Source organism: Neurospora crassa, linkage group VII, assembly GCF_000182925.2.
Source record: "Neurospora crassa OR74A linkage group VII, whole genome shotgun sequence".
NCBI lineage: Eukaryota > Fungi > Ascomycota > Sordariomycetes > Sordariales > Sordariaceae > Neurospora > Neurospora crassa.
The window spans coordinates 3,139,352-3,149,851 of NC_026507.1; the positions used below are offsets into that span (position 1 = coordinate 3,139,352).

At 52.7% G+C, this 10,500-nt stretch overlaps 4 protein-coding genes across 4 annotated transcripts; 2 read left to right on the plus strand and 2 right to left on the minus strand.

Annotated features, from left to right (window-relative positions):
* The first annotated feature begins 82 nt into the window (after positions 1-82).
* Positions 83-2,612, plus strand: NCU02263 (Sec14 cytosolic factor). The gene is made up of 4 exons (XM_954814.3): positions 83-950; positions 1,047-1,096; positions 1,163-1,286; positions 1,387-2,612. Exons 1-4 carry the CDS (start codon positions 783-785, stop codon positions 2,047-2,049), a joined length of 1,005 nt encoding a protein of 334 aa, XP_959907.1. The 5' UTR covers positions 83-782; the 3' UTR covers positions 2,050-2,612.
* On the minus strand, positions 2,472-4,037 carry NCU02262 (hypothetical protein). The gene is made up of 2 exons (XM_954813.2): positions 3,602-4,037; positions 2,472-3,521 (listed from the first exon to the last, which is right to left on the minus strand). The coding sequence occupies exons 1-2, from the start codon at positions 3,800-3,802 to the stop codon at positions 2,736-2,738; spliced, it is 987 nt and encodes a 328-aa protein (XP_959906.1). The 5' UTR covers positions 3,803-4,037; the 3' UTR covers positions 2,472-2,735.
* A 799-nt stretch (positions 4,038-4,836) lies between these two features.
* On the minus strand, positions 4,837-6,701 carry NCU02261 (hypothetical protein). Its single transcript, XM_954812.3, has 3 exons — positions 5,923-6,701; positions 5,735-5,805; positions 4,837-5,631 (listed from the first exon to the last, which is right to left on the minus strand). Exons 1-3 carry the CDS (start codon positions 6,128-6,130, stop codon positions 5,539-5,541), a joined length of 372 nt encoding a protein of 123 aa, XP_959905.2. The 5' UTR covers positions 6,131-6,701; the 3' UTR covers positions 4,837-5,538.
* A 1,120-nt stretch (positions 6,702-7,821) lies between these two features.
* Positions 7,822-10,294, plus strand: rpt-3 (regulatory particle, ATPase-like-3). The gene is made up of 3 exons (XM_954811.2): positions 7,822-8,402; positions 8,471-8,569; positions 8,632-10,294. Exons 1-3 carry the CDS (start codon positions 8,206-8,208, stop codon positions 9,599-9,601), a joined length of 1,266 nt encoding a protein of 421 aa, XP_959904.1. The 5' UTR covers positions 7,822-8,205; the 3' UTR covers positions 9,602-10,294.
* The last annotated feature ends 206 nt before the right edge of the window (positions 10,295-10,500 follow it).

A 10,500-nucleotide genomic window follows, 5' to 3' on the forward strand; every position in this document is an offset into this window, starting at 1 on the left:
TCTGGTTGAGTTGTAGTGTAGTCGCGGATCGATCGTCGCCATCGTTTATCAAGTGGTGTACATACCCAAGTCTTATCCAGTCGAGACAGTCAGATGGGCGGGGGGCCAATGCGCATGTAGGCAGGGCGCTCGGGCGGCCGTTGACCTGTCTGTTTCGCTGTCAGTGTTTTGTCAAAAGTGAGCCACCCCCGCCCCCCTGGAAACTGAAACCCCTATTTCGGGAGTGAGGAAGCACATCTGTGGTCTTGACCGCCATGACGACGGCATTCGTTTCGGAGACGGGGTCCCGAGTCTTTTGACTCTGTCTCTGTTTGGTACGGCGGCAGGCGAACGGCAGACCAGGCCCGACCTGAATACTGGATGAGGTGCCCTGCGCCAACAGCAGAAAGCAGCTTAGCGGATGGGGCCCCAACGTCGGGTCCCAAGCGGGCAGGCGGCCCCCAGGGGCAGGCGGAATCTCAGGGGCCCCGGCCCTCTGCAACGGAACCCCAATTAAACGATCTCCATCACGGGCGGGCTCCGGCCTCCTTCCCCTTCCTGCCTGCCTGCCTGCCTTGACTCTGTAGACTCAACTGTGTACCCTTTCCCCTTCGGATCAACCCTTTTTGCCACGACTCAGCTGCGTTATCCATCTCCTATAACGCTACCTTACTTTCCAAGTTTGTACACATCATTGTCGTCTCTTCATTGTCTCCTGCCTCAGCTTCATAATACCCAACCCCAACCCCCCCGCTTCAGCCTACCTACCTACCTACGACCTCTACAACACCACAACCGCCAACATGGAGCTTGAACCCAAGTACGACGACTATGACTACCCTACCACCGCGCCCGACGCGCAGGAGGGCCACCCCGGCCATCTGACTCCCCAGCAGCAGGCCCAGGTCACTCAGCTTCGTCTGATGCTGGAGTCTGAGGGCTACACCAAGCGCCTCGACACCCTTACACTGGTATGCAATATGATGCTCGATTCGAGTGGGAGAGACGGAGAACAAAAAGAGGGGAAAGTAGTGGGATAGACAGGTGCTGACACATTCCGTAAACAGCTGCGCTTCCTCCGCGCCCGCAAGTTCGATGTCAACCTCGCCAAGCAAATGTAAGCGCGAAATCTGCCCAGTATCGCTCGAGTTTGAACAACAAAGCGCTGACCATCAAACCCAAGGTTCGTCGAGTGCGAGAAGTGGAGGGCAGAGACCAAGCTTGACGAGACCATCCCTGAGTGGGAGTACCCCGAGAAGGAGGAGGTTTCCAAGTACTACCCTCAATACTACCACAAGACCGATAAGGTACGGCTACCAGTTCTCTCCGGATTTTGCATTCCATCGGCTGCGACAATAGAGACCAGAAAAAGAAATTACACGAGGCTAACATGAGGTTCTCCACCAGGATGGCCGCCCCGTTTACATCGAGCAGCTTGGCAAGATCGATCTGAATGCCATGTACAAGATCACAACAGCCGAGCGCATGCTCACCAACCTCGCTGTCGAGTACGAGCGTCTTGCCGACCCCCGCCTGCCCGCCTGCTCCCGCAAGGCCGGTGTCCTCCTCGAGACGTGCTGCACCATCATGGACCTGAAGGGTGTCGGCCTCACCAAGGCCCCCCAGGTCTTCGGCTACGTCAAGCAGGCCTCCACCCTCTCGCAGAACTACTACCCCGAGCGCCTCGGCAAGCTCTACCTCATCAACGCGCCCTGGGGCTTCAGCACCGTCTGGAACGTCATCAAGGCTTGGCTCGACCCCGTCACCGTCTCCAAGATCCACGTCCTCGGCAGCGGTTACAGCAAGGAGCTCCTCGGGCAGGTGCCCCCTGAGAACCTCCCCAAGGAGTTTGGCGGTACCTGCCAGTGCGCCGGTGGCTGCCACATGAGCGACATGGGTCCTTGGCGCGAGGAGCAGTGGGCTCGTCCCGCCAAGTGGGAGAAGAAGGCTGATGCCCCCGCCGCCGCCCCCGCCGCCGCTCCTGCCGCGACCGAAGCTGCCCCTGCTCCTGCCGCCGAGCCTGCCGTCGCTGCTACTGAGGCTACCGCCCCTGCTCCCGCTGCCGCATAAGAGATGCAATGGGGATGTTTGACGACGGCTTCCAGTCAGAAAGACGGCAGTTCGAAGGGCAAAGCATCACCGAGTCCCCCCAGAATATGGCGTCATTTTTGCCTGTGAGGGGAAGGCTGTTAACGCGGTTTTGCTTTACATGAAGTATCATGGGTCTATATACGCTATGAAAGAGTATTCAGTTGTAATGAAGTCATCATTCGGCCAGACTAGCTTAGTGGCCGTAATGGGGTAGGAGTTGGTTGTGTTTGCAGGGTATTTTCAAGTGCGAGATCGGAAACGTGAATCTGGTTTCAACTTAGCACTGGTGATTTTACATTAGCGTATGTAGAGTCCTCGCGTCTTTGTCGGAGGTGGTCTCTTTGGTATACACACGGATATACAATAGATCACTTGTTTCTGGCGGCCTGTAATTTATCTGCCTGGTATTTGAGTGGTGAAGACATCAAGAAATCTGGCACATTTCAGTTCCCAAAAGTAACCACATATTTGCTTTGATACCCCGTCCATAGACATGGCTATGCCAATACGCCCCTAACTCCAAAAACTAATCGCTTAAAGCCTCTCTACCGAAAGCAAACAGTGTTCCAACAAGCAACAACTCCAACATGCCGGCTCAAACAAACCCAACACTTTTCTTTTCCCGCAGCACTAACGAGTATCGCCAACCCAACCAACAACATTGTCTACCTCCCCTCCCCAGGCGCCGCAACAACACCACTCCCCCCAACACCAGCAACAACATACCCGCCCGCAACCCTCGCCCTCTCCATCCTCGCCACCGTAGCCGGCATCTGACTCTTCAGCCTTCTCAGCGCCTCAACCGCTTTTGCAAACCCATCCTCTATTTCTTCCTGCCTTTCCATTGTTGCACCAGCAGCAGCAGCAGCAGCACCTCCTCCTCCTTTTTCGTTTCCTCCCTTTCCTGCCGTTACGTCCCCGTCCCCGCTCCCATTTCCATCTTCACCTTCAGCAGCACCAGCAGCAGCATCAGTAACAAAAGGTAACAACCCCTCCAAAGCCTTTCGTCCAGCCACCACCCCCTCCTCCACCACTCTTTGTTTGGCCCTGTCCAACGCCTTTTGGTCTGCGTCCGTCTGTCGAGCCAAAGAATCAGCCAGCGCGGAAGCGGCAGAGGCGGGCACGCGGCGTTTGAGTAAGGCGATGGAGCGCAGAAGATCTTCTTCTTCGCGGGCCAGAGTTTCGAGGCGGGAACGTTTGCGGGGGTCGAAGGGTTCGTATTCTTCTTGAGGGGGTTTTGGCTTTTTGCTTTTCTTGGTCTTTTGGATTTTTGAGGATGAAGATGACTTGGAGGACTTTTTGATGGTGCCGTTGCTTCTTTTTGTGGTGGTGGAAGTGGAAGGGGAAGTGAGTGGGGATGAGGACAAGGACAAAAACTCGGAGGGGTCGGTTACGGGAAGGCCGTTGATGGAGATGTTGGGGGCTACGTAGGTGAAGGTTTTGGTTATGTACTGCATTGTTGTTTGGTGTTAGTTGGTGGGTTTTGCTACGTAGTAGAAGAGTCTATATAGGAAGGGAAGAAAACACGTACATCATCAACCAACTGCTCTATCCTCACGCGCAATTCGTCTTCTTCCTCCTCGTCCTCCCCGTTTCTGTCGCCCGCGTCAACAGGCGGGAAAGCGGCGTTGATGCTATCCGCTGCGGCGCGACGTACATTGTCGATTAGATAGGTGAAGTCTTCGGGCGATTGAAGCTCGATTCGACGGTGGACGGCGGATTCCATTTCCATCGCGGTGCAAATGAGCGAGCGGGCGGGCGGACGGGCGGTTGGTGATGTGTCGCGGATGATGGGAAATGATTTCTTTTGAGGGAGTGTGTCTATTTCTCGGTCGACTATTCTCGTAGATTGTGATGCCCAATTGTAAATTCGTTGAGTAGGTATGGTGGTGATGAATTCGTGAAGTGTCCAGTCCTTCGTTGATTTGTTTACTTTGGTCAAGTTGACAGCGACAGTTCACAGTCCCATGCAACCCTCACGCAGTTCAAGCTGTCCGCGCCCGCGTCCGCGCCCGTTTGGGCCCGCTTGGGCCCGCTTCCCCATTGCACCCACCCCATCATCTTATCGATAAACTGTGTGGAGCCCATGACATCGGCGGGCACTAACCCGAATTTGGAGGTCGGTCCCACTTTCTGGCATGTACCAGCTGCTTAGTGGAGCGGGGTCCCTAATGCCGAAATGGGGGGGCTTGGCTTGTCCTGGGCAAAACTGGGGCTGGTGCTTAACTGTGTAAGAGCTGCAGGAGTGCCGGCATTCGCTGATCGCTTTTGGCCAACAAGGTGTGTCGCCGCTCGCCAGTTGCATGGACATTTCACTGCTTCGAAACATCGATCCGTCAGACTGACTTTATGCACTGCACAGCACTTGGACAATTATGAGACTAGATTTTTGCCTTGCGCCTACTTCTTTGCAGTCCATGCGATAACCGCGCTTGTTCCTGCTTGTGTTTTATGTGAGAAAGACGGCATGTTCGTCGTGGACCCTGCGTATCAAGAGAACATTCATTCAGTTACCTACCTAACCTACAAATGTCTGCATGCTGATAGATCTTACCAACCTTGAATCATTGCCATATTTACATGAGTCTTGATCTGTTCCCAGCATCCATTCGGCCGCGGTAACACAGCTAACCGGTCTCTCAAGGAAGGAATCCCAGCAAGAGAGTCTCATGGCCATGTGTAACAGAACAACACCGAAAGCATCTATGCAAGTGCTCAAGAGACTGCAGACATTTTTGTACGCCCTACCGTGTTGCACACCACCGTCATACAATGCGTCTTTTCTTTCTATCTCGTCCAAATGTTGTTTACCATTTGATACGTAGCTTGCCGAAGGCCTATCTACAAAGAAGAATGATACTTGAGGGGTGATACCCTATAAGAATAAGTCAAAGTATTGCCCCAAGACTCGGAAGAGGCCTGAAGGTCATGCTTGACATAGATGAACCCAGCGATACGCCCGAAACCCGAATACCAAACTTGACAGAACCATGATGTGATTAGTTCCCCCCGCCGCCGCGCTTCCCAAATTGACCAAAAAAAAAGGAACTTGAACCATACCCTCCCTTACTCGGCAACACTGTACTGTGCTCAAAGTGTATCCCGAACCCGACCGCGTAAGGAATCTGGGTTATCTGAAGTGTCCTAGGATCTTTCCTCGCCAGTGTAGACCACAACATGATGAAGTCGACGGTTCCAATGAACTCTCGAGAAGACAAGAACCAGAAAGGTAGGCGCCCAAACACCTAGAACCGAAACAAAGGAAGAAAACATGTCGTAACGCCGTAATCCGTGAAGAAGTGGAGCTGATATCTGTGAGAAGAGACAGGTCTAAGAGTGGCGCTTGTAGTTGCATGACTGAATACATTGTGTTTGGTGGTGGTCGCTTGTGCGTGCCGTGTGCCGTCGTGTGCTTTTTGCTTTTACTGCGGCAAGATCTTCTTAATCTCTTCGTCCGTTAGGATGATCTCATGGATCGGATCTCTCCGGTTCTCGAGGGGGATGTAATCGTAATCGACATAGGATGGTAGAAAGATCTCGGGGTTCCATGCGAAGCCTTGGCTTGAGGAAAGGTAGGAGATATGTTGTGTAAAACGTTAGTCATGGGTCTATTAGGGAAAAAGCATAATATCATCTGGGTGGCCAAGAAAGGAAAGTCTCTTACCAACTCCGGCGGCCCATCCTTATCTTCAGCGATGTTGATCGTGGTGCATTCCTGCTTGGAGATGGCCGAACCTAAAACTTTGTGGTTAGTGACCTTCATGATGCATATGCACGACTGCGCAAATCAATGCCGCCATCTATATATTTTTTCCTTGTTGCATGGCTTATCGGGGGAAAATGTATACTTACTCAAAAGGCTGGGACGGCGAGCGTGCAGCAGTGTCTTTTTCATCGTCGACGAGGCAGGTGAAGAAGAGGGGTGGGACGGTTCCGGCGAGGTGGAATAGGACGACCCCGGGGGCGAGCTCCCACCAGCATTATCTGACTGGCTCAGCTGGCGACGTTCAATACCCATGACGGATGGTGGCGGGGCGGGGATGGGGATTGAGGAGGACATGGCGGGCGGGTGACGGAGGAAGGTAAGTTGAAAAGAGTTGACGATTTGGGAGGTTTTAAGCAGTTGGAGTTGGGTGTTGTTGGCCGACAGTTACACAAAGCGAGCCTGACGAGTGGGAGCTGGCGGAGAGAAGTGACCTCAGGTAACGTATGGTAATTGGTAAGATTGTCTATGAATGGAATCCGTCGTTGCCAACCAGAGTGCTGAAGGCGCAGGTGCACCGGGATAGAGGAATCATCAAATTCAAGGACGTTGTGATTCGAGGACACTGTAGAACACGACGAGAATGACGGCGACGGGCGCTTGTACAATTAGATAAGGTGAAGAAGGCCGAATGATGCGGCGGTTGCGTATCGCTGAATGAAGAGATCAAGGTGAAATGAGGATGGTTTTCAGCATAACAAAGAAGGGAAAGCAGGAGGTAACGGCAGATCGGAGGAAGCGGAGGTGTACAGTAACTAATAAGGCGATCCGAAAGTGGTGACTCTTGAGTTAGGACGGGGATGGGGTTGTTGGGCGTTTCCTGGTCCGTCCCCCCGGCTCCCACGAATTCACCATTCATGGACGCACGGGATTACACCGGATGCTTGAAGGGGTCTCTTCCTTGCCTGCGTAGGGGACCCGAGGATTGACGGGTGGATGGAGTTCAGTTCAGTTGCATGTCTATGTAAGTCTGCACTTTCCTGCGCTTACAGTAAGTATACCGCTCTGCAATTCATGTTGTACTTTTACATAAAGTTCCTGAATCGTCCTTTGTCGTTATCGTAACTTCACACCGAGACACGCCGGATGACGGGAGCCCAGGCTGATCTGCTTCAGGGCTTAAGATGTTCAACCCCAGTTCCTCAGACAGTCACCGGCTACGCACGCTCTACTGTACTGTATAGAGAAAAATAGTGTATCGAGTCAAGCCAGCAATTTAACCTTTGGACTGCCGCAATTCAAACCCCAACTACGCAACCCTCTCCCTTCTCATTCATCATACGCCTCGCGATCCCTCATCAGCACCGCTTCATGGCCATGATGCGTTCAGACGGGCCCGAGCCAGGCAAGGATGTGTTAGCTAACACACGGGATGCAGGGTGGTGTATGGTGACCACAATAGCATATCATCGCCGCATCATTCGATCCAAACAGTGGAGAAACTGGTATCGGCCGTCTTCGGAATGACAACTCGATCCCTTATCGCGGTAGTGTACGTTGAGCCACAGAGAAGTGATGTTACGACGATGGGATCTGCCATATCTCTCAACCTTAATTACACCACGTCGGGTATTGCGATAGCATGCAAGACATATCAAACAAATAAGAGACGATTGTCAATAGTGTAGAGGTCAAGCCAGAGACAAGTTACGGGGGGAGGACGGCGGACGACAAGCCGACCTGGCCGTCAAGGTGACACTTCGTGACGCCTAGCAAGGGTACCCGTGTGGATGTGGGGTTGAGAAAGGCTGGAGTCGCTCAACTGCGATGGTGGCACCCAACTTGAAGTGGAGGTCGACCTGCATGGAGGGGGGAGCCACCGACAAGGCTCCCGCCGCTTCAGTTCAGTTCAGTCCAATCTGCACTGTCCGGCAGTCACCCCTTGACACTGTCCAACAGCCCCACTTGCAGCTGGAGCGTCTCTGGTGAAGTGCGACTTTTGGCTACAAAAAATGGAGCATCTGTCATCGATAAGTGTGGCACTTATACAAGCTATATTGTACAAAGCAGGCACCGTAGCTGTGCTTGGTAGTCCACTATAACTGCCAGAACGTGGTCATCCAGCCAATCACTGTGCTTATGGCAGCACCCGGCAACGCAGGCTCCAGATGAATGACGAGCCACAGCTAGCCCAGCTTGCTGTTACTAGCAACAGCGACCACTGCATCAGCGACTGCTAGCACCGACAACCTACTACTGACACGCGCCACAAGGCGAACCTCGACGACGACAACAGAACAACAAGAAATACCACCCGACCGATCCCCCAGACCCACGTCAATTACAATCGCGCATCTGAGCGCTCGCGATACAACACACGGAAACATATCGATCAAGCCATTTAATACCATCACAAGAAAACATCCGCCAAGATGGGCGACGTCCTTGTCGAGACCCCGGCCAGTGTGACCCAGCCTCAAAAGAAGTCCGCCCCTTCGGCGATCCCCAACATCGAGACCTTCGAGGGCGTGTCAACAGAGGGCGGCGATGACTACATTACCTTGAAGAAGCTTCAGAGGCAGCTAGAATACATCAAGCTGCAGGAGGAATACATCAAGGATGAGCAGAGGTATGGTCACAGAAGCTCCACGCGCTGAGAGCTTGATGAGGAGGGGCTGACAACATGGTATCTGGCAGGAGCTTGAAGCGTGAGCTTGTACGTGCCCAGGAGGAAATCAAGAGGATTCAAAGTGTCCCCTTGGTGATTGGACAGTTCATGGAAGCTATCGATCAAAAGTATGGCCGCCCAATGCAACCCCCCGTCTTCAAAACTGGCCCAGACTAACCCTTCCTCTCAGCACGGGTATCGTTCAATCCAGTACTGGCTCAAACTACGTCGTCCGTATCCTTTCGACTCTCGATCGCGAGCTCCTCAAGCCCTCATCCTCCGTAGCGCTCCACCGTCACTCTAATGCCGTCGTCGATATTTTGCCGCCCGAGGCTGACTCCTCGATTGCTATGCTCGGTGCCGACGAGAAGCCCGACGTTACATATGCCGATGTTGGAGGGTTGGATATGCAGAAGCAGGAAATTCGGGAAGCCGTTGAGCTGCCCCTAACACACTTTGATCTTTACAAGCAGATCGGCATTGACCCCCCGCGCGGTGTCCTTCTCTACGGTCCTCCCGGTACCGGCAAGACAATGTTGGTCAAGGCGGTCGCAAACTCGACGACAGCGAACTTTATCCGCGTCGTCGGTTCCGAGTTCGTACAAAAGTATCTCGGTGAGGGTCCTCGCATGGTGCGCGACGTCTTCCGCATGGCTCGTGAGAACGCGCCCGCCATCATCTTCATCGACGAAATTGATGCCATTGCGACCAAGCGTTTCGACGCGCAGACGGGTGCCGATCGTGAGGTGCAAAGAATTCTGCTCGAATTGCTCAACCAGATGGACGGTTTCGACCAGACCGCCAACGTCAAGGTGATCATGGCCACCAACCGTGCCGACACCCTCGATCCCGCCCTGCTGCGTCCCGGTCGTCTTGATCGCAAGATCGAGTTTCCCAACCTGCGCGATCGCCGCGAGCGCCGTCTCATCTTCACCACGATTGCTGGCAAGATGAGCTTGGCCCCTGAGGTCGACCTTGACAGCTTGATTGTCCGCAACGATCCTCTCAGCGGTGCCGTCATCGCTGCCATTATGCAGGAGGCCGGTCTGCGCGCAGTACGGAAGAACAGGTACAACATCATCCAGGCTGATTTGGAGGACGCCTACAGCAGCCAAGTGAAGGGTACGAGCGACGAGAACAAGTTTGATTTCTACAAGTAAACCATCGGCGTCATGGGCTAGCTGTGTTGGGGTCGAGGACCACGGAACATGTGGGAGATTGCATTTTGGGTGGGTTGGTGCTATGCTTCTTGCTGCCTTGGGAAAATATAGTTTGTGCCCCAGATCAGCAGGGACTATAGACTTTCATAGAAGCGAACCAATTTGTACACTAGCGAATAAATCTAGAGCGGTACCAACATATATATATATGTGCGTACCTCTCTGGAGTTGCTCCAACTGAAAAAGTAGTAACACCCAAACGAAAAGAAGCAAGATGCCCTGGCTCCCAGCTGATACTATTTACATGTTCAGATCAACTTGCTCGGCGAAATTGAGTTCTCAGTGCGCTTTCTTTCTCTCCAGGTCATGGTATGCCACCATTTATCTTGATACATATGTAGATACATCTACGGCTGTATGGTGGTTCTCCGTTCCCGAAACGCCGTAGCTATAGCAAATCCCATTTAAATGAAGGGAGGATATGTCGGAAAAATGTAATGTGCTTCAATATAGATTCTTGTCTACTGAAAAATGATAAGGTCGGCTTGGAGAACATTTCTTGTCAGGGGGGAGGGAGGGGAAGAGATGATAAGAAAGGGTAAGACACCGTATCTACAGCATGTCCTCCCTTATGGATGGCAAGAGAGGCCAGGGTCGGGTCGTACTTGGGTATTCCAGCGAGTAAAATCCGATAATACTATCCTACATACATATTGATAACAGGACCTTGAGTGGTTACCTCAAAATTTTAAGTACCACTCAGGGCGTCTACACTATGGTAGTTCCTAGATATCGTTGCCGTCACTTGACATTCATTAAAAAAAAAGTGAAGGAAAAAAAAAGGACTTATTGTTTAAACTTCAAAATAACCTCGATGCTATTTGAGGGGTAAAGGGTGT

Excerpts from the sequence above, each read along its gene's own strand:
- NCU02261 (XM_954812.3), bottom strand. The coding sequence starts at position 6,130 with ATGTCCTCCTCAATCCCCATCCCCGCCCCGCCACCATCCGTCATGGGT. Across the intron at positions 5,806-5,922 it reads TCGCCGTCCCAGCCTTTTGA|GTTCGGCCATCTCCAAGCAG; the intron begins GTAAGTATACAT and ends ACAAAGTTTTAG. Across the intron at positions 5,632-5,734 it reads AGGATGGGCCGCCGGAGTTG|CCAAGGCTTCGCATGGAACC; the intron begins GTAAGAGACTTT and ends CCTTTCCTCAAG.
- rpt-3 (XM_954811.2), top strand. The coding sequence starts at position 8,206 with ATGGGCGACGTCCTTGTCGAGACCCCGGCCAGTGTGACCCAGCCTCAA. Across the intron at positions 8,403-8,470 it reads TACATCAAGGATGAGCAGAG|GAGCTTGAAGCGTGAGCTTG; the intron begins GTATGGTCACAG and ends GGTATCTGGCAG. Across the intron at positions 8,570-8,631 it reads ATGGAAGCTATCGATCAAAA|CACGGGTATCGTTCAATCCA; the intron begins GTATGGCCGCCC and ends CCTTCCTCTCAG.
- NCU02262 (XM_954813.2), bottom strand. The coding sequence starts at position 3,802 with ATGGAAATGGAATCCGCCGTCCACCGTCGAATCGAGCTTCAATCGCCC. Across the intron at positions 3,522-3,601 it reads TAGAGCAGTTGGTTGATGAT|TACATAACCAAAACCTTCAC; the intron begins GTACGTGTTTTC and ends ACAACAATGCAG.
- NCU02263 (XM_954814.3), top strand. The coding sequence starts at position 783 with ATGGAGCTTGAACCCAAGTACGACGACTATGACTACCCTACCACCGCG. Across the intron at positions 951-1,046 it reads GCCTCGACACCCTTACACTG|CTGCGCTTCCTCCGCGCCCG; the intron begins GTATGCAATATG and ends TTCCGTAAACAG. Across the intron at positions 1,287-1,386 it reads ACTACCACAAGACCGATAAG|GATGGCCGCCCCGTTTACAT; the intron begins GTACGGCTACCA and ends GTTCTCCACCAG.